The sequence below is a fragment of the Bactrocera dorsalis genome, unplaced genomic scaffold (assembly GCF_023373825.1).
Source record: "Bactrocera dorsalis isolate Fly_Bdor unplaced genomic scaffold, ASM2337382v1 BdCtg024, whole genome shotgun sequence".
Lineage (NCBI taxonomy): Eukaryota > Metazoa > Arthropoda > Insecta > Diptera > Tephritidae > Bactrocera > Bactrocera dorsalis.
Window position 1 is genome coordinate 94,091 of NW_026038075.1, and position 26,230 is coordinate 120,320.

The window sequence follows — 26,230 nt, forward strand, 5'->3', positions numbered from 1 at the left end:
TCATTTAAAACGAAGTTCGCATTTATTTCACTATCATTTTTATTAAATATACAAATATGCTGTTTGTAATGCAATACAAATCTTCAATCGTCTCATTTCTTTTCAACCATTTTTTACCATTTCTAACGATGTTATTTTTTTCTTTTTACTTAATTTGTAAGTTTGTGTTGTTGCTTCTTACAAGTACTACAATTTTATTTAAAATATTATTTTTTGTATTTACTTTCATAATTTTTTATCTGCTTTTGTTTTCATCATAAAACTAATTTTGCTTTCTATTTACGTACGTACTTTAAATATACATATGTGTATTATATAGAATATTATTGATTTCTCAATAAAAACATCTCTTCTGTGTTTGTTCTTTATGTTTTATGTATATAAAATTGCTTATAAGTTACAAGAAAAATTAATAATAAAAAATAAAAATAAAACAATTTTTAATTATAATATGTATGTATACATAATTTATGTGGTTGTCTATTTTAAATTTGTATATATTAACAAGAACAATGATTATTTATTTCGAGCGTAATGTATACTCTTTTTCAAATAACTTTAGTCATATGCAAAGGAGTACGCATAAAAATAGCAGCAGAAGGTTGAGTGGTGAGCGGATGATGGTAGAGTGCTAAGATAAGTATAAAACAAAGAAGACTGTGAGAACAGAACTCCACAACTGAGTGCTTTAAATATTATTAGATTCATATGGATTTGTTTTTTTGTTTGAGATTAGCTTAAACTACGTACAGGCTAGACTAATGGGCTAATAATGTTGTAAACAGAGTACGAATAGTAGGTAAATAGGAAAATGGAGATTTCTAGTTTCTTTACTACGAAAATCGTATTGCCGTCGTTTCTTTAAGAAATGTTAACAGCGTTTACATAAATACATATATATACATACGTATATACATATTATGAATTGTTTAATTAAGAGCAAGTACCGTATATATAATTAAACAAGAATTAGAAAAGTGTGTGCCAATAAAATTAGGCACTCGTACCTTTGTAAATACATACAAATTACATAATTTTTTTTACTTTTTTCTTTGTGTAAGGAATGAAATGGATAATTTTGTATTAGTAAGTTTGGATATGTATACGTTTTGAGATTTTTTCCTAGTTAAAATAAAATATGGTGCGGGAATAAATAATTTGTTAATTAACAATTTGATACTGAAATTCGCTTCATATATGAATTCGTGTGTGGAGTTTAGAACAATTCAATTAATGTTTAATTATACTTTGATAATTTGTTTTATTTATAAATTTTACAATTTCAACATTTTTGTCTACGAAAATTCAGTACCAAATTGCTACTAACGAATGAAGAAGGAAATTATGGCTGACATTAAAGTGATTACGAATGTTTTTGCAAGAAAATAAGTCCAAAAAATTTACTGCGTTTTAAAAACTACATAAACAAGACAAATAAATCTTTGATTTATTATGCATATGTATTGATATGGATTTTTAAAACCATATTTTCTGCGTATAAAAAGTTTTAGTGCTGGACGATTGATTGATAGGCTTACATTAAGACAATTAACGTTTTTTCAAATTTATTAATGAATTCATAAAATATCTAAAAAATATAAGTTATCGACTGTGTGCTGTTATATAACTTTTATTTCGTTTAAATTTCAAGTAAAAGTGATTGAGGTTAGGGTAGATGGCGCCCTAAGATGATAGCTGGGAAATATGAAAACATCATATAAATATTTAACGATCATAATCAGATGGTTAGGCTGTTTAACTGAGATTTCAAATACTGTATTTGCTTGTGAATTTTTGGTTGTTGAAAAACCATTCAATCGTGCAGTTCTAAAACTCTCTTATTTTCAAGTTTTTTCATTGAAATTGACATGAGCTTGTTAAAAAATGGAGATGAATGATTAGTTTGTTATTTATGAAGCTATTTTTATAAAAACAATCCAATATAAACAGATAAATTTGAAATAATATATTATATTATTTCAAGGCATATTGTTGTTGCCAAACTTGTCAACCAATTAAGTGCCTACATGTTTATACTGAATATCTCTTTATATATTTCATTGTACAATATATACAATTTTTGTATAGTAAAAATCGGTTTTTTGAGAGTAAAAAATTTAAATTCAACTACATTAAGGACTTAAAGACAAATGGATAATAAATAGTTGCAAGGACAGTTGTATGTGGATGATAGATAGGCAATTGTATACTTTAACGCATACAACGTATGAAATTACAGATAACGGTAGAGCCGGGGCAAATTAATGTTAGATTTACAAAAATAAAGAATATTTGAAAATAATGTGCTAGATAAATTTTGTTCGAGATATTGAGTTACCAGATAAATTAAACAATAATGTGCAATATGTGTTTATGGGAGTGTGAATGAAGACCTCTTTCGTAGCTTTATGAGATTTCATATAGTATATAAATTTTGTATGTACAATCAATAATATAAACCATGTATACATATTAATATATTGTATTATATGTATATGAGTAAAATTATATGTCCATATACATGCAATAGAATTCTAAATGTAAATATATACCTATGTAAAACATATTTAACTGTCTCTCATGTGCGCGTAGTCAAATAATTCCACTTACATGCTAAGCGTATGTATACTTATATATACCACTATTGTTGTTTTTATTTTACTCATGCCTTCCTATGTATAAATTTATATACATATTAATGCCAACAATTAACGCATATATCGTCTATACGCATGTCCTGTTGTGTAGCTGATCGGCTCAAATACATATAAGTATATAAGATATTTCCTCGCTATTGTAGCTGTGGGCGTGTGTATATACATACGTATGTACATATGTATAAAATATTTTAACTCTAAATGTATTTAAAAGTATTTACATATTTGTTTAAACTAAAATTTGTGATATTGTGGTAATATGTAATATTCTAAGCTTTACTTTTGCAATATGTATGTTTACACAAGCAAGCATACACTATAATTTCATCTGTTATACATACTGCTACGTACTGTAAGCACGGCGCTTACGTTCCACAACGCTGTTAAGCACGAATGATTTTTTTTAGAAACTTTCAATTTCAATTATGACAAATATAAGTTATTTTTGTACTCATATGTATTGAGCTGAACGTTATTGCAGTTGGAAGTACGACTTATGACTTTATTACAAAGAGGTGATGTGAAATGTTGAAAGCGAAAGTGATTTGCTTCTGCTGGAAATTATATTGCGAGCTCGCGTTGTTTTTAAATAGTGTTCGTTTTAGTGTTTTAAGCTCTACACATAAGAATATATGTATATGCTCACATTCTGACGATTCAAATCGCAGCCTGCGTAATCCTAACTACTTAATGTTGTTTATATGTATGTACATACATATATAGTTAATGTTTTTTTAATATAGTTTTATTTATATATTATGCTTGCTGTAGCTTATAAATCTAACTTATGCTTACAAGAAATGTTCGCCTCTCTTAGTTGCGTTTGATGCATATATAGCTGTTGCTGCACTAACATCGCCTCCCAATACACCTTCTACACCGCCCGCAGCAACTGTGGCTGTTGCAGCTTGTGCGGTTATTGCGGACGGCGTGGCGCCAAGCGCTGTCATTGTATGCCACCATGCGTGCGGTGACTGATGATGTGCAGAAGCATAGTTTTGAAGTTGGTGATGTAGTGGTAGTTGCGCATGCGCATGTGCATCTCCGGCTTTATGATTGTGATAATGTCTGAATGTTTGCAGCTGTTGATGCTGCGAGTGATTATTCATGCTTACTTTCAATTGTTCCGCCATCAATCGATTTGGTGCACCATAAGTGCTTATGCCGCTACTATTGCCGCTAAAACACTGTTGTTCACCTGTCATTGCTCTCCCACCCAACGCCCCGCCCTATTTTAGGTGTCAATCATTTTTCACTGGATAGTAGACTAGGTCCGATTGTTGCGGGTGTTGTGACTGCAGTTGCTGCTGTTGTATGTGATGCATATAATCACTGATTGGCGGCAGCACAGTTTTCTGCTCATCGCCACCGCCACCAACACCACCACCCATTAGCATTGTAGGATAACCACCGCCCACGCTGCGATCGTAGATACTGGCATGCGGTGGTGGCGGCAATAAATGTGGTGCGAGTGGATGATGTGCGGTTGGCGCAAGTGGATGATGTCCACCAAGCGAATGTGATGCCGCATGTGGATGATAGGGTTGAAAACTGTTCTTTTGTTGTTGTTCCGTTAAATCCCCTAAACCGGGATGATGGGAAGGCAAATGATGGTGGTGGTGTGCAGCTGCAGCCGCCGCAGCGCTAGTGTCATACAGCGAAGCTCCACTCGGCGAGCCATATAAGCTGGTGTGACGCATTAATCCGGCTGTACCGTAATTTCCGAGAGCTGCAGCAGCGGCGCTATGGTGTTGTTGTTGTTGAAGTGAATGCGGCTGGTGGTGGTGAGCAGAGTGCGGATGTTGTGGTTGCGATTGTTGTTGTTGCTGCTGTTGCTGCTGCTGCTGATGAGCAGCAAGTGAATTTTGTGGATGTTGTTGCTGCGCCTGCGCTTGAGATTGTGAAACGCCCATTTGCCCGCCATCCGGTTGCATTATGTCAAAATTATACTCCATTGAAGTTGGAGCAGTGTCAATGAGATTCGTTAGGATACTGCCAATATTGTTGTAATTGTGCGGGTCTGCCGCGCCAACATTTACGGCACCAGCTTGTCCGCTTTGTGCATTACTTTGCGCTTGTTGTTGTGCTTGTTGCTGTTGTTGTTGTTGCTGCTGCTGTTGTGCTCCTCCACTGAACATCATTTGCGAGGCAGCAGATCCAGGGGATGGCCACATACTCTGCATGGAAAGAGGGTAAAATTAGTTATTGCTTTTAACATAAACTAACAGTATTTTGCACAACATACCTGAAAACTCATAAGTTCGCCTCCAATCTGTGATTCTTGCTGCTTGTTACTCACACTACCACTTGGACCAACTGTCGACTGTTGTTGTTGCTGCTGCTGCTGGTGTTGTTGTTGTTGTTGAGTATGTGAATTCGGTGTTGTTGTGCCAGAAGGACCACCATTTGAACCGACATTCATGGGAAGCCCAAGAAAATCAGGCGTGTCAACAATATAAAATTTGGCGGGATTGTCTTTCAGCTCGCCACTGGCAGAAACAACACCCTGCTGCTGTTGTTGTTGAGTGGGCGGTTGTTGCTGCTGCTGGGGTTGAGGTTGTTGAGCACTAACACCACTTACCGCACTGGAGCCAAATCCAATATTAGCCCATGGCGCTTCATTTGCTTGTTGCTGTAGCGCGTACTGCTGTTGTTGTTGTTGCAATTGCTGCTGCTGCTGTTGTTGTTGCTGTTGGTGCTGGAGCGGCGATTGCTGTGGTTGTGGCGACTGCAAACGTCCCCGTTGTGGCGAGTGTGATGGCTGATGATGTTGCTGCTGCAACTGTTGAGCGGGAGTAGCATGATGCAACGGTGAACGTTGCTGATTGTGACGATGCTGTTGTTGTTGCTGTTGCTGTTGGTGCTGCTGCTGCATTTGTTGGTGATGATGCAGCATTTGCTGATGATGATGCAATTGTTGTTGTGTCGCAGGCATATGATGCGGTGAAGTGAAATGTTGTTGCTGTTGTTGTTGTTGAGGATGTGGTTGGTGCGGACTTTGCGGTGTATGGCTACGTAGATGTTGCTGCTGCTGTTGTACCACGGTCGCTGACGATGCAGCTTGTTGTTGCTGATGGTGCTGCTGTTGGTATTGATTGATTAACTGATGTTGCTGATATGCGCTGGCATTACTTTGTCCTGCAGACGCACCATGATTAGGATCGAAGTGGAATTCTGACACACCGGTTATATTGGCGACACCTCCAGCCGCGGCAGCACCGAAATTATTTAGCCGCGACATAAGATTATTGCCCGATACATTCGCATTGCCACCAACCACGCCGAGTACAGCGGGGCCACTGTTCACGGTGCCATCCGGAGTGTTGGGTGTTCGACGATGTTGTTGCTGTTGCGCGGGTGGCGGTGTTGGTCGTTGTTGCTGTAATTGCGGCTGTTGAAGTTGTTGTTGTTGTGTATGATGTACCGATGCCACCGCCGGATTGCAATGCTGTGGCGGCACTTGTGCCAATGTTTGTTGCTGTGGTTGCGGTTGTTGTTGCTGCTGCTGTTGTGGTTGTTGTTGCTGTTGCTGCGGCTGCTGTTGCTGTTGCTGTTGTGCCTGATGGCCAATCAATTTTTCGGCATTAAAACTCTGAGTATACAAGGAATTCTGTTGGGACTCATTGGTTGACAGTGAATGCTGTGACGCCGACGCTGACGCAGTGGATGATTGGGAGCTGCTGTTGCTAATCATCGATGCATTGAATGGATCCTGCTGAGATGTACCGGGTGTGGTGGAGAGTGGTGGTGGTGTAGATACATTGCTCACACCTCTCTGCAGCTGCTGTTGTTGCGGATTCTGTTGCTGCGCCTGCTGCTTTGGTTTACTCGTGGTGGATTTCTTTGCAACCTTCGCGGGAGGAGGGCCCGGCATATCGGGCGTCGGTACCATTTCTGGGTGTAAAAAAAATACACAGTAAACAAAATTTAATTCCGAAAATATATTTACATGCATTTTACTACGTACCTTCATCCTTGGCAAAACGTTTGACTTTCTTCGGCGATGGCTGATTACCGTGTACGGTTTGCTTGTGGCGTACCATATGAGTTTTCCACTTGAAGGTCTAATTTCATGAAACAAATAATAAAAAATAGAAATATAAGTGATAAAGATGAGTTTGTCATAGTTGAAAATACAATTTTTAACTTACCTGATCACAATAACAGCAACAATGTGGTCGCTCCTCCGAGTGTGATGGCAGATGCCGTTGCAGTGATTTTACTGAGCCAAATCGCTTGCCACACAAAGTGCACTTACATTCCGATGCATCGGTATGCGCATTGCTATAATGATCCTTCAGTGCCGGATATGTAAAATACGATGAACCACAAATATCACAAACATATGTTCGCTTCACTTCCGTATGTAGCTGTACATGGCGTTCCAAATTCGCTTTCAAAGTAAAACGATTCTGACAAATGTGGCACTCGAAAAAGTTGTCTTTTTTGTGGACACGAATGATGTGCTGATAAAGTGCATTCTTTGAGGGAAAATCTGCACCGCACACCTCGCAAATAGCACCGTCAGCCTTGTGACCCGTCGTGTCTAAGTGCTGTTGATGCAGTTTCTTGTGTGGAAACTTTTGCCCGCATTCTATACACGAATAAGCTAAAGAAAAGAAAACGAAACAAATTAAAATTTTAACAAATAGAAATATGCGATTGTGTTTGATTAGTAAAAGATGCATAAAAGCAAGGGAAAACGTTAAGTTCGGCTGCACCGAAACTATAATACCCTTCACAGATGCATTTCTTGCAGCAAGCGTTTGCTAGTTCTTTCTAGCTGCGTTGTATTATATCAGCAAACTTCGATTACAATTTAGTTTAATTAACGAGAAAAAAAGGTATTTTGTGAAAATTTTAATCTTGATTCAGATTAGTTAGTTTGAATGACAGCTAAATGCTACAGTGTTCGATTTAAACAGTTTGTTCGGTGACTGTAGTTGCCTTAGATAACCATCATTGCTAATTAATGCAGAAATCTTGTCAAATAAAAAAGTTTTCCATACATGGACTGGGTTTTGATCGGATGACAAATGCATCTTTTAGTAGTCCGAATTGGTTTGAAAGTTGTACCGTTGTCTTGGGAAAATAATATATACAGTTCCGATAAATGAGCAGCTTCTTGGGGAGAAAAGGACGTGTGCGAAATTCCAGATCAAACGGACGTACAGGAAGAATTCTGCCGCTACAACAACAGCAAACGGACAAACAGACGGAAATAGCCAAATCGATTCATCCGTGACGGTTTCTCCTGGGTGTTAAAAATACCCTGTTCAGGGTATAAAAAACAAAAGTAAATATAAAAATCAAAGTGCAGTGTATAAAAAATACAGCGTGAAAACCGATTTGAAGTCAAATAAAGCCACAAAAGATCGATGACCATGTACACATGGTATAAATATACATGAATTATAGAAATTTACACTTCATTTACGATTAAGGTACACTCTATACTCATGTTTGTGTTAGTATTTCGACAATTTTCGGGCACTCACACTCACTTTTGAATTCTTTCTTGCTGTGAGATTCGACATGGGCATGAAATTGTTGACGGCGCGAGTAGGATTCGCCACACGTGTCACAAACGAATGGAAACTCCTTGGCGTGCACAGTTCGATTGTGATGAATTATTTCCTAGAAAGGCAAAAAACAAAAATAATTTCAATATAAAAATAAAACTGATCTAAAGATTTAAATTCCATTATACATACCTCCAAAGATGTGCCATTTGGTTGTCCACAATCATGACAAAAACCTGGATGTATTTTATAGTGATCCAATAATGATTTTCGTTTTCGATACGACTTTGGACACTGCAAGCATTGATAACTGGGTTTCGCCTTCTTCGCACCAGAGCCGGCTGCGCCTTGGGCCCCGGTACTACCTGGCGGTGCTTGCAGTGAAGTGCTACTGCTGCTACCGCCATCAATAAGCTGTTGCTTCGGTTCCATGTCGTCCAAATCATGTTCATCCATGTCATCATCCTCATCGTGCGATAAATCATTATCATCCAGTCCTAAGGATACGTTCAACGAAGCTGACGAAATCGAACCGGAAGTTGATGCTGAGGCAGAAATGCCGGACAAAATATTGTTAGGCGTCGTTGAGAGTGCGCTCGACATTGACGAAGATGCTCCTGATGTTGGTGCGGTGGAAGCGGAAGACGTGCCAGCGAGTTGTTGCTGCTGCTGCTGCTGCAAAAGCAGATGCTGTTGTTGTTGTTGTAGCGTGTCCACATGTTGATGCATATGCAACATTGGTATCGTGTGTTGCATTTGTTGTTGTGGTTGTTGCTGCTGCTGCATTTGCGCAGCATGTGCGGATAGTGGGGATTGCTGCGCGCCTTGCTGTTGTAGTGTTGGCGATTGCGCTAACAGTTCCGCACTAAAATGCTGTTGTGGATGCTTCTGTTGCATCACAGCGGGCAAACTACCGTTATCCAGTATATTGTCAATGCTGTTGATGAACGCAGCTGTATTGGTGCTCTGTTGCTGCATGCGCTGTTGTTGCAGCTGAAGTTGTTCCTGCTGTTGCTGTTGCAATTGATGCTGCGCACTCTCAGCCATGCCACCCAGTAATGTTAGCGGGTGTGTTTGCGGATGCTGCAGGTTCGCATTAACGTTTCGGTGCTGTTGCAGCAGCTGCGGAGTATCTTGTTTTTGATTTTGTTTTATTAGCCTCTGTTGCTCTTGCTGTTGTTGTTGCTGCTGCTGAAGTCCCAGAAAATGTGACTGGTTTGCATTGAGCACATTGTTATGTAGACTTTCAGGCATGTTTTTCATCGCCGTAGAATCGCTACCAGGACCGTTAGCACTACCGCTACCACTACTATTACTACAATTATTCAGTCCTGGCAAGAGCATCGATTCGATTTTGTTAATATTGATATTACTGTTACTGCCATTATCCAGCGTAGCGCTGTCTAAAACATTCTCTCGCGCGACATCGTTTAGCGTCGGAAAATGTAAAGAATTCAGCGGTTGTTCATTTCGTTCTTGCAAATATTGATTGGAGAAATTCGGCTGTCGTTGTTCCAACAGTCTATTTTGCCGCTCGATTTGCGTACTAATGCCCTGCAGAGATTGTGGTTGCTGATTCGGCTCCTTGGGAGCTACACTTGGAAGATCACCAACAATATTTGCTAATTGCTGATTATTGTAGCTAAGATTATTTATATTATTGCTTGCTGTAAGGCCATTTATCACAAGGTTGCTGTTTCTGTAATGTTAAGGAGAAATAATAAATATTATTTTTCAGATATACAGCAAAGTTGTATTGTATAAATATATTACCCTTGTTGTTGCTGCTGATTATGTAGTAAAGGTTTGCTATTGCTGCTCAAACTACCGCTGGTCGTGCTCTCACCTCCCGCTAATGAAGCAGTATTAGTATTGTTTATCGTTGTCGTCATCGTCGACACACTTTCTGGCGTCGTGGCAACCAATGTTTGCAAATCTGTAGTGGCACCGCCGTTACTACTATTGCTATGGCCACTACCGCTTGCGCTACTACCACCGCCTAATACGTCTTCGATATCCGGCTCCATTTCCATGCCATGTACCAGACGGCCAGCGCCCGCATCTTCTTCGGTAATCTCCTCGAATTTCATCATTTCAGGCGCGGCTACCGACGTAGACATTTGCGACTCAGATTCGGACTCCAGTTCCGAATCAAATGTGATCGCAGGTAAAATTTGCCGTTGCTGCGTATACGCTGTAGCCGCTGCAACTGCTGCTAATTTTCGCAGACGTAACTGTTGCCATTCTTCCAGACGCTGTTCCCGCACTTTTTCCAGTACATGTAATGGCGGTCGCGTGCCCAATAGCTGTCCAGATAGAATGAAATTCTTGTAGAATTTTTTCAAGAAGGTTTTATGCTCTTCGCTTAACGCTGTTTGTAGACGAAATCGAAATAGCTGTTTGTAGGCTCGCACATTAAATTCGCCCGTACTGTGATGATAGTGTATGGTCCATTCATTATCAGGATAGAAGTAATAGTCATCTTTCGCTTTCGTAGTAGGATTACATCCCTCATCAATACTGAGCACGAGTTTTTCACTCAGCAATCTAGGATAATTATTGTGTTTATTGTTTTTGGTGTTATGACGTGTCATGTTTTTCTCCTGATCACAAGTTGCCAGTTCAGCCCAACTGTTATAACTATCATCGCCAGCTAAACGTGTAATGGCGCCACCACTATTACCCACAATAGCATGCTCAAAGGTGGCATTTGAATTCGCTTTTGTCAGGTGTCTCGTATTTATAATAGACGAGGGTATCAAATCAAGCGGATCTTGTTTTAGAGCATGTGTGCTGTTATAATGCAAGTGTCTATTATTGGAAGCAGAATTTTCTACATTGGCATGCAGGTCCATGCCACCAACCATGTCGTCGTCGTCCTCGTCGAGACACATGATCTCCTCCTTGCACAGGATCTTCTCAAAGTTCTGATTGAGATCTGTTGAGCCTTCATCTTCTGTTTTAATCTCTTCCTTTTTGGCAGTGAGCAACAATTGAAGCTGCAATTGTTTCTTGTTTGCGGTTTTTGTGGAACTAGCAAACTCATCGGTGATATGGGGGAAAAGAGCCCTTGTCACCCGTTCACAAGCTTCGGGATATTTACATTTCAGCGTTCGTAGCAGATAATGAAGCGCATCGCATTGTGATACAGCGTCAAGACTATCGAGCAGATTTAGCGACTGCCCAACCTGTAATGGAAGAAAAATAAAATTAATAAATTAGATGATAATTACGCTAAGAAGTTCGAAAAATAGATAAATTCCCTCTACCATGCTGCAAATATTACTGACCTAAAGGACATTGAAGAGTGACAAAAAAAATTTCTAAATATGATATTTTTTAATATTGACTTCACTACTTTGAGAACTATTGACGGAAGACCTAGTCCTCCTTAGAATTTACCTGGAAGTTTAGCCCTTTCATGGTAGCAACAATTAAAAATTAATCCAAAATATAGCACATATTATATATTATTATATTGGCATATCGTCATACATAGACCTCCTATGCTTTAGTAATGCCAGACTTCAGTTCAGTTTAATTCTGGTTGAAGTATTCATCGTACAAGACGTCAAAGTTTAAGAAGGACTTAATATCTAATTTTGATACTTCATCTAATCTAGTCCCTTGAACTATTTATAATGAGAGTTTGGTAAGTTAGGAAACAGAGGTGATATTCCAGCGTCTCTCTCATGTGTACTTCTCTGTAATTTCTGTATGTGTCGTCTAATAATACTTATTTGACTCGGATATGATGTGCGCTGCCGTTTATTTCGAAGCAATGTGAGCAAAAAATGGACTTATTGTTCCTCGTGACTCTGGCAAATGATCTTAGAGATCCTGCATGTACTCAAGGAATTCCATCTCACCCTTATAAATCTATTAGATCATCCGATTCCATTACGTATCGTTTTTAAAAATTTACATATTTAATGTACTGGTTCGGTAACCAGACGGATGTCACTTTTGGTAATTTCATTTCCCGGAATACCCTTGTGACCTGGAATCCTCTACAACCCGATTTAAGAATACTAGAAATTTATTACTAAACTGTGTTTTGTACCAAAGACTTAGGGAGGATTTCGTACACGTCGAAGACATGTTCGTGGCTTAGATGTTTTCTAAATAGACATAATTTCTCCAGTGGGAGTATGAGCAATCCTGAAAAGGTAGATTATAGTTCTGTGTGGTTTGTGTTTGGAAGGCATTGATGGTTCTAACTTTTAAACATGAAACATACCAATAATAGTATTTGGCAAGTCAAATAGATACAACAATAAAAACCCAGGAAACCGAGGAAATAATATTTTACAGGTACAGCATAAAACATAGTGTAAATATATCGCAAAGTTAGGACAGCAAACGTATTTAAATCTAAAGTAAAATCCATTATTTGATGCTAGTTAAATCGATTTTGAGAGTACAGCTAGCTAAAACAAATTAATTTTGCAAATGTAATCAATTTATTATGCGAAAAACAGTCAAAATAAAAAGAGCTTGTACATACATATATACGAAATACTTGGATACTATGCGAACATAAAGAGCTACGTAAATACATCGATCCAAACAAATGTACAAGTGTGTGTGAATGCGAGACCAAGTTGTAAATAAAGCGCCATCACGAAATTAAAATATAAATACACGTACATATATTTACTACATAAGAGTATATGTACATACGCGCGCATGTTTATATGAATATATACATACATACATAAATACTAAAGTTGAGTAAATGAATGAAAAGCACGATAATCAAGTTCTATCCGCATTTACTCTGCGCCTCTTTCGGCAGCTCTCATATACCGGAGGTATGTAGTTAGTTTGTCTACAACTTCTGCTTTAAACACACACACATACATACACATATGTATATATACATACATAGGTATAACTTGCGCCAAGCTTTCTAGCTAACATGTTTTCCACCCTTCTCGCTTTCCTCCTCTGCATTGCCTATTCACATACATACATACATATTATATTACCACCACCACCTACCCATCCACCTACTTCATGAAATGTTTACGTTTTTTCCTAACTTTTTTGTAGATACCTATGGTGCACACGGTTCATAGAAAATGCATAAAATGCGCTGGAGAATTTATTACATACATACATACATACATATATTTTATTCATTTATTTAGTAAATATCCGTTATCTTACTTGGCTTTAAAATGCATTAGTTAGCTGTGGAAAATTGAGTGATGCAATTATTCCGATTTGCTTGTGCCTCAATGGACCTCAGCTTGGCCAATTGGCGCACAAACTGGGTTTCGAAAATTTCAGATCGATATTGGACACTACAGGAATAGCTGCCATACAAACTGGCCGATCGCTATCAAGTACCTGTATGGATGGTATTTGAGAACATATCTTCACGAAATATGATGTAGATTAATGTTCAAGGCAACTGTATAACCTCCAAAGAAATTGTTCAGTTCGAAACTTCATTATAGAATAAGCAGCCATACATACTGACCCGTCACAATAAAAATAAAGACATTCCTAAATGTAATAAAATCTGCTGTTATTTTAGATGTAACATTAATTATTACATATTAGTTTTGAATTCAACTTTTAAAAAATGCATTGGTTGCTTGGGAGAAAATCACGGCTTAGTTTGGAGAACAAATTTCAGCTTTATAAGTGTATTTTAAAGCCTGTATGGAAATATGATGTCCAAAACGCTTATACATATTGTTAATGCGCCTTGGCTTGTGGCCAAGGGCGAAAAGATCTAAACATTTTATAGATCAATTAAAATGACAACTATCCCTGCTAATCCCGGAGTGGGCCGATTTTTTTTTTTTATTTTTTTATTTAAAAAATGAAAAAAAATTTTAAATAAATAAAAAAAAAATATTTAAAAAAGTCGACCCACTCCGGGATTAGCAGGGATAGTTGCCAAATTATTTGAAGTTTTTTTTGAGGAAAAAAAAATTTAAAAAAAATGGCGAACTTCCAAAAAAAAAAATTATGATTTTACTTAAAAAAACCGATTATTTTATATAATTGATCGTGTTAAATTTTTTTCGACTATTTTTTCGAAAAGTTCATTCAAAAACAAAAATTAAAAAAAAAATGGTCCCCAAAAGTCAATTTCTACAAAAGTTATGGCTATTTGAATATAAAAAAGCCTTTTTTTTTTAGCAAAAAATAGCAAAATTCATAACTTTTTTGAAGTTGGACAAAAAATTTTGAAAAAATTCTCAAAAATGTTTTTCAAAGGGTAGAAAAGGATGGATAAGTTTCAGCAAAATCTAAAGGGGTCGGGTTCAAAAGTGGTCGATTTGGTATGGAATACCCTTTATATAATCTTAATTCTAATAAATATAATAGCTGTTCTCACAGGAGTTCAATTATTTCTGTTATAATATTAAAATTTTCAACTCATTTACTTAATGCCATACTGATAGATAGTAAATAAATAAGTTAATAAAAATCCATATCTATCAAACTCCTAATAGTTGTATCATCTGATAAAATTTTACACGTTACAGAACTTTCGACCTAAATATAAGCGGCAGCGGCAAATTACTGTCAAAAATTCTCATGTCGATAGATTTTGTATAGCATATACCTAAATAAAGCACAGGAGATGCAGTAGTAAGGGGCACCAGTGGGCTAAAAATTCCTTCCTTGATAATAGTATCTCTTTGTATTAAAAATGGGTTGAATCGGGTCAATACTTCCCTGAGCTCCCATATACCTAAGATAAAGGTTATCGAACTTCCGGGTGACTTTATACCGCATATATCGACCAAATATGTGAGTTATGTCAATGAAAATGAGTGTGCGTGTTTTGCCCAGAGCAGTGCATCTTAGTGCGGCTTGGGCGAAAATTTGCCTCCATACAACTCATGTGAAATCCATGAATTGCTCTTCCATAATCCCTTCACTTTTTTAATATCTTCATCTATTGAAGAAGTCGAAGGTCGTCCAGAACAAGGCCTGTCTTCAACGATCTCTCGACCATATTTTAAGGCTTTGTACCACTCCTAGACTTGTGCTTTTGATAGAACTGAATCACCGTAAGCCTTTTAAAACATTCTCAACGATTCCGCACACTAAATTTGGTTAGAAATAAAAAATGCTTTACAAATTGTAAAAATTGTAACGTAGTACTGAGGTGTACCGGCTTATGCAGCTGCTGTAAACAAACTGGTTGACAGATCGCGCTCATATTTGACATAGTAATTAAGGACAGACAGGATCATTTACTCGGGGAATATAAATTACAATTTCCAGATACTTTTTGTCACAACGTATATCGGTCAGTGTATGAGTTACATATAGTGTACTACCGTGATCAAATTGAAAGGTGAATTTTGTCCATATCATCTCTTTCAAAGTAATCCCCTCCCACTGCAATACACTTATACCAACGAATTTTCCAGTCATCATAGCACTTGGAAAAATCCTCCATTGTGATGGTCATCACGCCTTTTTCGGTTCAGCTTTTATATCCTCAATTGAGTCAAAACGGTGTCTTCGGAGTGGTCATGTGAATTTGCTGAATAGCCAGAAGTTACATGAAGGTAAATCAGGCGAATGACTGGATTTCTATCGTCTGTTACACGTTTTGCACCTTAAGGTATTTCCCCGGCTTTGATTCTAACAAGTTGCAAAAGTAAAAAATATTTATTTGCACTCGAACTTAGCCCTTTCTTACTTGTTTTATTAAATATTTGAATGATTAATTCTGTAGACACGAGCATTTATTTTTGTTGGAGATTAAAAGATACACCCTATATATTGATGTTTTAAAATTTTCTAAAAATAATAACATGATAATTTTTTTATAGTAAAATTAATGACTTCGTAATAATGTGCGTCTGTGTATTCTATTATGCATGTATGCACGCACTTTTGTCTGAGCTCATGTTTTATTTGCATTAGAAATATATTACTAACTATGTAAATAGTCATTTGTACATACAAGCATATGTACATATGTATGTAATGACTGTATGCATAAAAATAAATTATATTTATTTTTACGAGCGGCTCTCACATGATGTGTTGCCATAAGAAATCGTATTTAAATATGGTACTTATGTAAAGAATTTACGAGCTATGCACTCAAATACATATAGACATCTGCATGTAATAATAAATACAAGTGCATACAATATATAAATACAAATTTGCATACATGCGCATATGTATCTATGTACTTGCATATAAGATTAATTTAGTACATATTTGTTTTATACTTTTGTTCAACAAATTTTGAAGCGAGCTTTTATATACATACATATGACTTTACATACATATGAGGGTGGTCCAATAATTGAATCATCGCCTCGAATAACGTTGTAAGTGCCTTCGGCTATGATAACACTTACAACGTTATTCGAGGCGATGCTTCAATTATTTAGCTTACAAAAACACCAAGATTTTGGAAAACTGCAAATATGTTTTTCTATATTTATGTTCTCAGCATAGTGCCATTTTACTTCAACACTTCAATTTCGTTTCCCCATCTGAAAAACACGTTTTCTTAAAGTCTTTAAAGTGGGCCTATGTGGTGATGACAACTTCCAAACTCTACTAAAATTTCTGACCGCCGAGTGATATTGCACGTTAGGAAACACAAGGCAGTCGTATGGAGACAAATGGGGATAATACAATGTATAATATCCTAGTACGAAAAATTTTTCAGTAACAACGGCGGAGGTGTATTCCGGCATGTTGCCATGGAGGAAGAGCACTTTTCTTCGTTCCCACGATAGTCGGTTCTATGTAACCGTAACGAACCCGGATATTTTATCCGGCCAAGGATTGTCAACACGATAAAATTATGCCGCTACAACAATAAAAAAGAATTTTTCTTTCCAATTTCCTCAACAGCCGATTCTAAGTTACTGCAAATTACCATGATTTGATGTGATCAAGAGTAGTTCGACGGTCACTGTAAAATTTCCCTTCTAAAAAACACAAGATATTACAATTTTTTGATTTTTCGAAACCCTGTGGCCACGACCTCTTCGGCAAGCGGCTCAAACAATACCACGACGACAATAATCATATACAAGATTGTGATACCCGACAGTAAAGTACTTGCGATAGTGACGGTAACGGGTGGATAGGCGAAGCTATTATCGAACCTCCCTCATATACATACATATATATCTACTTACGTAAGTATGTATATAAGACAATTTAACAATCATGTTATTTCTAAATAGAAGTACTTATGAATATACATAGTCAAACAAAAAAACTTTTCATAACGGCAATATGCAGGCCCCTCGGTGGGAGGAGCAAAATTCAAACTTTGCCAAAAAATTATTAACCCTTAACTGGTATATTTATATTATTTGAATGAAGAAAAGTTAAAAATTAAATAAATATGATACAGAAATTAATAGCAAAACTTATTGATGCACTTTCATCCCAGGAGAAGAATAATAATATACTTAACTGCAGTTAAATTCTAAGAACGGTCACCTAATAAAAACATTGATATGTATATCTACATACGTAATTAACCGGTATCACAGATGAACATACATATACATATGTATGTAAGCATTTATGTATTCTCACTGAGTGCATTCTAAATAAATATTTATGTAAGTGTATGTGTGTACGTATGTATACAGAGCACTGATAGCTGTTGTGGCATTTGTGCAGTTGAAGATTCTCTTACACTCTTGTTCTAGCTTCTTGTTGTTATTTTATCTCGTTTTATTCGTTTATTATTCATTTGAGTGGGAAGTGGGGCAGTGCATTTTTAGAAGCGGTCATACTACTTTAACACAGCGCGCTAACCAATCTAACAACTACACACTTACTAACAGATAGCAAGCCAGTTGTAGAAATATACATAGAAGAACAAGTGTTTCGCAAGTCTTTTCGACAAATAACAAAAATGAGGATATTTTTAACAAGTGCATCGCTAAATTGGCACACAGCATTTCGGTGATACCAATAGTCATATATGTATGTATGTATATGTATGTACTTGCAAACATACACTACATATGTATGTATAATTTTTAAAAGTTAAAATTAATGAGTTTTATTTGTAATGGAGATAATAATTAATTTAACACACTTATGTATAACGAGGCACAGATGTCTCTAGAATATTACAGAGTTAAATGACAAGTTATTGTCGTTGGAGTATTAGTAGGAAAACATCCATACAAAATGACTGGATTCGTATGAATGTACATATGTATGTACATATTAATTTCGACGAACATCTTTTTGTACCAGCTACCGACCGAAATTAAGAAGGGTTCAATAGCGTAATTGTTTATCTTAGAAATCATTCTCATAAGTTACGATATCACTTCATATTACATTCATCTTAACAGTCTATATCCGTGCTATTTATTTATGTATGTTGGTAGTCCCGGCTTTTATGATGTTATAGAAACTACATAAATTAAAGCAATTCTGTTATTAGTTTGGCCTCAATGACAGCAAGGATCAGAGGATAAAGAGCAACATACAGCCAAAGGACTTAATTTTAATCAATCAACAATACATAAATATGTTGATTATAACGTTCCCTCCAATAATAATATAAGAACTTTGGTTTGTTCGGTCAGTTTGAATGGCAACTATGCCCTATAAAATCAGAATTAGCGGTTCCGACAAATAATATCAAAAATTGAGAGACTCTTTCGCAATATGTACACATCCCTGGGCTTTCGATGATAATAAAAATGTAAATAGGAATAGGAATTTAAATTTCTGTAGATAATTAAAAAAATTGTTTGTGATATGACTGCATTCAGTGAGAGGGAGTTGGTAAAGGTATTTATGGCGGTCAGTGCATGCCTGTAGATAGATTCGTCCGAAGTCTGGTTGGGATATAGTCTTATGTTCAATTCTCATAACAGCCGGTTCTACGTTACCGGAAAATACGGCCAAGGGCTGTACTTTGGGAGATCTAACCTCGATTGGACCGGTGAATATTAGATTAAGCTTTCGGTCGGTGAACATTACGTCTGGCATCATTCCCGAACAAATTAATTTTTGTTTCATCGCTTGCGCCACTTTTTCTGGTCACTTGGGCCAGACTTTTTTCCATGATTTTTTTCATTACTCTTCAACTTGTTTGTCGCAGAAAGGTATTTTTCACGCTATTCTGCTATGTAAATTAACTCGTTAAAGCCTTCGTCTGACCGTTCGGGAAGATATTATATTGCCCATATTGCCTGACATGTTTCTTGAACATATGAACGGGTCCTTTTTAGCGAGACATAACGATACGGTTGTACTTTGGGTTTAATAATCAATACTTTCAAAAACACAAAACTAATAACCCCTTTCAACGTGCATCATGAATGTTTCTACAAACATTTATACATATTTAGATGGCATGTACATAAATTCTCATTTAAGTTGCGAATTCTCATCCATGCTTCCAAGCTCAAATATGAATTTTCGTTTCGTCTGACTCTTGCCTACCCCGAAACACATAAATTCAATTAGAAGTGATAAAAATTTAAATTGTGAAACTTAAAAGGGGATTTAATTAAGTCAAGAAGAAACAAAAACGGTGTGGAGAAAAGCTAAAGAAACATGTATAAAAAAGAATAACAACAACAAAATAATAACAACACTTTAATTGCATTCACTATATGTTTAGTTTGCCTGTATGGATATGTATACATACATAAGTATGTAAATGTTTACATAGATTCAGGCTATGTGCTCCACCTCACTCTACTTTTTGCTCCATTCATATCCTCTTCTATGCTATTTCGGTTTCTCCTCTCTTATTATTTTTAACGTATTGCACATATACACACATACAAATGTAGATACCAGAAATTTAGTATGAATGTTTTAGCATTTGCTTATACAAATATACATATTTATTAACAAAAGTATATAAATATATTTATGTGTGCTATGTATAAATGTATACATATTTATGTATGCAAGAATATTCGGTTTATTCTTTCTACAACTTTGCTCTACTCTATTCTCATTCTGAAATTTGTATTCACTCGCTGCTAAAGTCAACGTCACCACTACAACTGCTACCACCTTCCGCCACTTATATGTACGTATGTATATTTATTTTGTATGTAAATATTTTGTATATTTTGTAGCTGGTTCACTAGCCTGGTCGAATTGCTGCCACTGCCACTGTCAGCGCAGCAGCAGCAAAAGTGTAGTTCTGTTCTGCCACCTTCACCACTTCGGTGAATTTTCGTAATAGACGACGATATCATGTCGGCGCTAACGTTAAAGCTGCGTTCAAGCTAGCTGCAACGTTAACGCTGACGCTGTCGTTGGTGCTGGCAGCAGCCTCGTCATCTCAGCTGTCGTGCCGCGTGGTTGTTTTGGATTTTGTAGTTGTTCATGCTTTTTATCGCTGTTTTAGAGAGAAATAGCCGCAGTTGTGGCATCTATCTACATGTCTAAATATGCAATTTAAATATGTATGTATATACTATGCTTGTGTTTAATTTGTAGAATGTATTTGAGTACATAAACATTTATATCTTGTATGTACTTATGTATGTACATACTTTACGCCACCTTCACTTAAAAATAAATATAAATACAAGTTTAGACTATAAACTTACATATTAACAAAAAGTGTTTGTAACCGTATACGTATGTATGTACATACATATGTATGTCTGTGGTTGGTATAAATGTAAATATTGAATTAAAAGTAATGCCAGTGGAGAAAGCTCCACGTTTTAATATGCCAGGAACTTTTTTTTGCAATTTAATTTTATTGTGAAAAAAATTAGTATTTTTTATTTTATTATACATATTATCTATGTATGTAAGTATGTTTATGACGGTGATGCTGATGTACACATTTGGCCAATCTTGTATTGGTATTTGTGGAATGCAATTCACTGTTGATAATGAAAGTTCCCAAAAGTTTCAAGGCCTAACTTACTTTTGCCAAATTGTTTTCTATGACAAAAATAATAAAATGCGTATTAGAATAATTACCGGATGAAAAACTAAAAAAATTATTTAATCCCAAATACCGGAATGAAAAATAAAAAAAATGTAGTGTCAAAAGTTGTAAACTTTTATTATAAAATATTAGATTGAAAAAAAAAATTACTCCTAAGCTTATAATAAAAAATTAAAAAAAAAATAGTTAGAATTTATGTATGTACATACATATTTTAGGCTTGCGTACATTGTATTCTACCATTTTGGCTATGTTTAGAGAAAGAAAGCTTATTTTTAAAAAATTTCAAACTAATTATGTATTTTTGTCTTATATATATTTAACTGCGCTTGCAGTTTTTTGAATCCTCTTTCGTTTCAGTTTTTAATTTTAAACACAATTTTTTTTATTTGTTTATTATCTTTCATTTTAAGATTTAAAGTTAAACATATTGATAATGCGACAAACCGACCATAAAGAATAGTTTGTCGCTTGAGTCTTTTGTTTTCAACAAATATTACTATTTAAAAAAATCGGTAAGCTTGAAGCCATTTCTAGTTCTAGTTGTATTGCCAATACACAATAAAATGGTGTTTATAAATAATTAGAGGAATATAGATGGTATACAAATTAAATTTTCAAAATACTGTTATCTGACACCTTGGGAAAATATTTCGATAAAAAAATTATTGGTAATATTTCAAAATATTTTACATTTTTCTGAAACCGAAAGTTCTCTAAATACGAATTATTTTTTCATTTTATTAAATGTTTACTATATTTTTTTATAAGTACCCCAAAAATTAAAATACAAGCCTATTATATTAACATGATATACCCATATCATGTAGATATGTACTACACTATTGAGCAATAACCCCTGTTTACATAAAGGGTTATCTATTATCGTAAATAGGGATGTTATATACTAATTATATTTCAAAATAGTTTGTTTTCTTAATTTTTTAAAGACAACGCAGGTATGTATGTTGGTATATCGGTTCATACATTTGAATATCATAACAGGAAGGTGAAAACAGCGAAATGATAAACAATATCGGCGAAATGTACCAAAATACAGCTATAAAAATATACATGTACATAAGCATATACTTAAATACACATTTTTTGAATACATAGCCAAAGCAAACTAGTTGAGAAGTGGGCAAATAGACAACATAACGAACGAGCGGCGAAGCGGCGTTCAGGGAGACTGCTATTTAATATGGATGCCAATTTATTTGGTGTTTCTGTTTGATCTGAGAATTGAGAATGCTGCCACACTATTAGTCAGCCCCAACATTATACTATGTTCAGACCGAAAATTTAAAAGATTAGATTACATTTAAGCATTTCATAACCCAACAGTGTTCTCACTGCCGTTAGAAAGATCAAAAAACAGTTGCTATTGTCATTCAAGAATTCACATCGCTTAATATTTATCAAAAGAAAAGATTGTCGTATAGTATTTTGAAATAAAAGCCGTCTTTTTTTAAATATTTTCCATATAATTGAAATAGTGGATGCATTTTTTCATTTGATAAGTCGATTTTCAGGTGAAATTAGATTCATTGCTTTAAAAAATTTGTTTGTTTACATTTTTTCCCTTTGTAGTGTCTAAATCAGCTGTGATAATGTAACGGATTTCCAATGCTGACAAGTAGATGGCGCAAAATCATAGTTGCACAGAGAGATTTAACGGGGATCAGTTTCAAACCATTTCAATGAAGTGATTTGGAAATGGCGAAATCTTGGTAAATTTTTAAGATTAGTGGGATAATCCATTCAACAGCCGAAATCGTGTGATTAAGTGTCGGTCTGAACATGGTATTAATAATGAGAGTTAAAACAACGTCGTATATATTTGGAAGTACACGTTATCGAAAAATAACAGAACAATAGAGCGGCAAGCATGCAGCTGTAAGCTTAATGCAAGCAGGATGAATGAATGGGGTTAAAATGGGACGATAGCACAGTTAACAGGGAACAATGCAAAACAGAAATATTTGGTATAAAAATGTATATACATATATTATTTATAATTTTATAAATAAAAATTATTATATATTTAGAAATTATTATGAAGACGTAATATCAATTGCGCAGGCGAAACATCAATACTCCTATAATGATGCATTGGGATGAAAATGTTCTGCTCTTGTTAGATTTAATAATTTGAAATTATGGTTAGGTTGAAATAGTGGTTAGTGTAAGATTGTTGATGGTCGTTTGACTCGAAAGATGTAAATGTATTTTACAATTTTGTTTGATTATGTCCCTTATCGTTGAGTTACAAAAATTTGTTTATTTAGTTTTTTTTTGCTACGGAAAAACTTAACAGGTCAATTTATACTTTGACGAAAAAATTTGTGATTTATATTCATATTCCTGTGATATAAATAAACAGAACATAGAAATATCTCCATATGTCTGATATTATACAAAATGCCTTAAAAACTTTTTAAATTACAATTTATTTAGGAAATTATTAATTAAAAGGACGCATAATATCTCAAGAATATTGGGTTTAAATTTCTCGACCGACCTTAGCAAAGTTGACAAAAGTATGGCTATTCTTATATTAGTTTCATGAAAATTTCCATCAGACTTTGGCCTTCTTTTACAAGAATTAATCCTACTCTGGCCTAAAAGAAATATCACCCGTCTTTTATAAAAGCTTAATTATTTTTCTCTCAATTATTACTAGCGCGCTACAGTGATCTGCGTATAATATATACATTGTTTTAACTATATGCATAATAATATACCGCTTTATATTAAATAAACGTTTAATTAAATGCATTGTTTCATTGAATGCAATCTTAATTACCAGTAATTTGAAATCCAATTGTATTGTTTTATTATCCATTTTGTTGACGCTTCCTGCATTTGGAATAGTTATTTTTATGTTTTCTTTCCCAATTCCGTTTGTTCCACTTCTCCCACTCACACACTTCACTGCACTCCTCTTTTGTAATCTCTTTTTTATCATACACTTTGTTCACGTTTCTTCTTTACACCATTTCTTTTTTATGATTTATATTAGTTTGTTGCTGTCAAACTAGATCCACTATTGCTCTCTTTCGCACACATGACATTGATATCCCAAAAGAAACAGAAAAAATGTTACTTCTTCTGCTTAACCTCTTCACTTATCTTTTTACACTTTTTTTTACTTTTGCTCCTTCCACATCCACCAAAAATTTTCAGTACAATTCCACTACATTCATCTTTAAATCAATTTTAGAGCACATTTCAATTAGATATTATTTACACAATCGAACCAGTACTACGATTCAATTATATTACTTGCCTCCGTATATTTAATCAATTTATTTATTTTATATTTCTGCGCGTTTTGCCACTGCCACTTCTGTGGCACACGCACTCATTCACACAACATTCGTCCATTCGCGCCGCACATACGTCGGCTACACAATACAAATAGAAGCAGCGGCGGCTTCTTCTCGTCTCGGGTCGCACTAGGTATAGCAACGTTGATGACGGGCGCGACGTCCTCGCTGCGGCTTCGAGCGCAGCAGCGACTGTGACATCGACGACGGCAGCGAACAAAAATCAAACTTTTTAATCGTGGCTATAAATTAACTCACTAACTACAAATTATTATAACTTAGCAAAACTTCACAATAACTTTCATAATATTATACATTTTTTAACCGTAAAATTACGTCTTTTCACAATTTTTTCACAAATTTTCGCTCGTACGCGCTTCACAATTTCAATTTCTTACGTTTTGCTACATCGTATTCATCGTCGTCGTCGTTTCTCTTTCGTTCCGTAGTAAATTTGACAGTGGAAAATTGAAAATGGTGCGCAGCACACTATATGTGTGAGCTGTGGTGGTGACTTTTGGTAGTGTTGGAGCATATGTGTGCATCTGTGTGAGATTTGAAGATGATTGTGTTGGTGAGGTTTGGCGTTAAAAGATTGTATGTGTAGGTATTTTAGAATTATGTGAACTTGGCAACATGACATATGACGCAGTGATGCCACTAAAATTATTGTATTGTTAATAATAATTGTACAGTAAAGGAGTTTCCCCATTCTACGTTTTTCCCACAAAACTCTGTAGAAATGTAAATAATATGCTGCAAATTTAATTGTTTTATTAAAAAAAATAAAATAATGTCCACTAAATTTACAAATATTTGTATTCCATGCAACCCTTCATACCGGATAAAAAGGGACAGGATCTACTAAAGAATTATCTTAGGCGGAAGAATGAACGTAAAAACAAGAAGAGTGAATCGAGAAGAAACTTTCGCAGATACCAAAACCAGTAATAAAAACCCAATTCTGAAACATTTCATTTTCATATTTTCACCAGCCTACACCGTACGTTGGAATAGCAACGTCAGTATTATTTATTTTCTTAAATTTGCAATTTAAGGCTGTTTTTTAAATAAACCTACAACGCAATTAATATTTTGCTCGCTAATTACGACATAAGTATACATTTAGAGCTATCAAATATGACTATTTGTAACTGACGAATTAAAAAACGAGGTACAGGAGGCAACCAATAGATTATATGATGTCAACCGATCCAAACAGGATTACATCAACTTGCCCCCTCGGACGCGTAGAAGTGAGCGTGTTATTTTAGACGGCAATTCACTTTGCACTCTTCGAAAGAAAAGGCTAAAAGACTGATAACATGTGTTGATTAAAGAACGCGCGGCATTTTCAAATCGTTCAATACTATTGGGCAAGGCGGATCTAGTTTGACATGTTGAAGTCAAATCACCTTTTTATGTTCGACGGAAGTAAAATATCTCAAGAAGGTTATTTTATCGTCCGATTAAACTCTTTCCGCAATAATGAAGACACTTTAGGCTTTGTTACTCACTCACTATCTGAGCTTAGTAGACCATCAACATAGCTTCAGCAAAGTGCACAGTACCACCAAAGGTTTTAACGTCATAAAGGTCCAGATAACTCGTGACATCAATTAAAAATCATTCTATGAGGGAGGTTCCATCTACTTCGAACTAGTCAAAAACTTTTGATACAGTTAACCACGCAACGCCGAGGGTGTCCTCTACATAATACTGTTTAATTTTAATATCTCGAAATTCCCCCAACCACCGAAGCGAATTGATGACGCTGATGATATTGATATCGGAAAA

The 26,230-nt window shown here is 35.5% G+C and overlaps 1 protein-coding gene across 2 annotated transcripts; it reads right to left on the minus strand.

Moving 5' to 3' along the window:
- Window positions 1-25,192, minus strand: LOC105229188 (uncharacterized). 2 transcript variants are annotated; one of them, XM_049461349.1, is made up of 8 exons: window positions 23,911-25,192; window positions 9,953-11,367; window positions 8,372-9,878; window positions 8,156-8,294; window positions 6,809-7,266; window positions 6,625-6,721; window positions 4,903-6,551; window positions 1-4,834 (listed from the first exon to the last, which is right to left on the minus strand). In XM_049461349.1, exons 1-8 carry the CDS (start codon window positions 24,070-24,072, stop codon window positions 3,899-3,901), a joined length of 6,363 nt encoding a protein of 2,120 aa, XP_049317306.1. In that variant the 5' UTR covers window positions 24,073-25,192; the 3' UTR covers window positions 1-3,898. The 2 variants fall into 2 exon arrangements, with proteins under 2 accessions (XP_049317306.1, XP_049317305.1); XM_049461348.1 differs by having other exon boundaries at window positions 8,162-8,294; window positions 23,911-25,183.
- Between the last annotated feature and the right edge of the window lie 1,038 nt (window positions 25,193-26,230).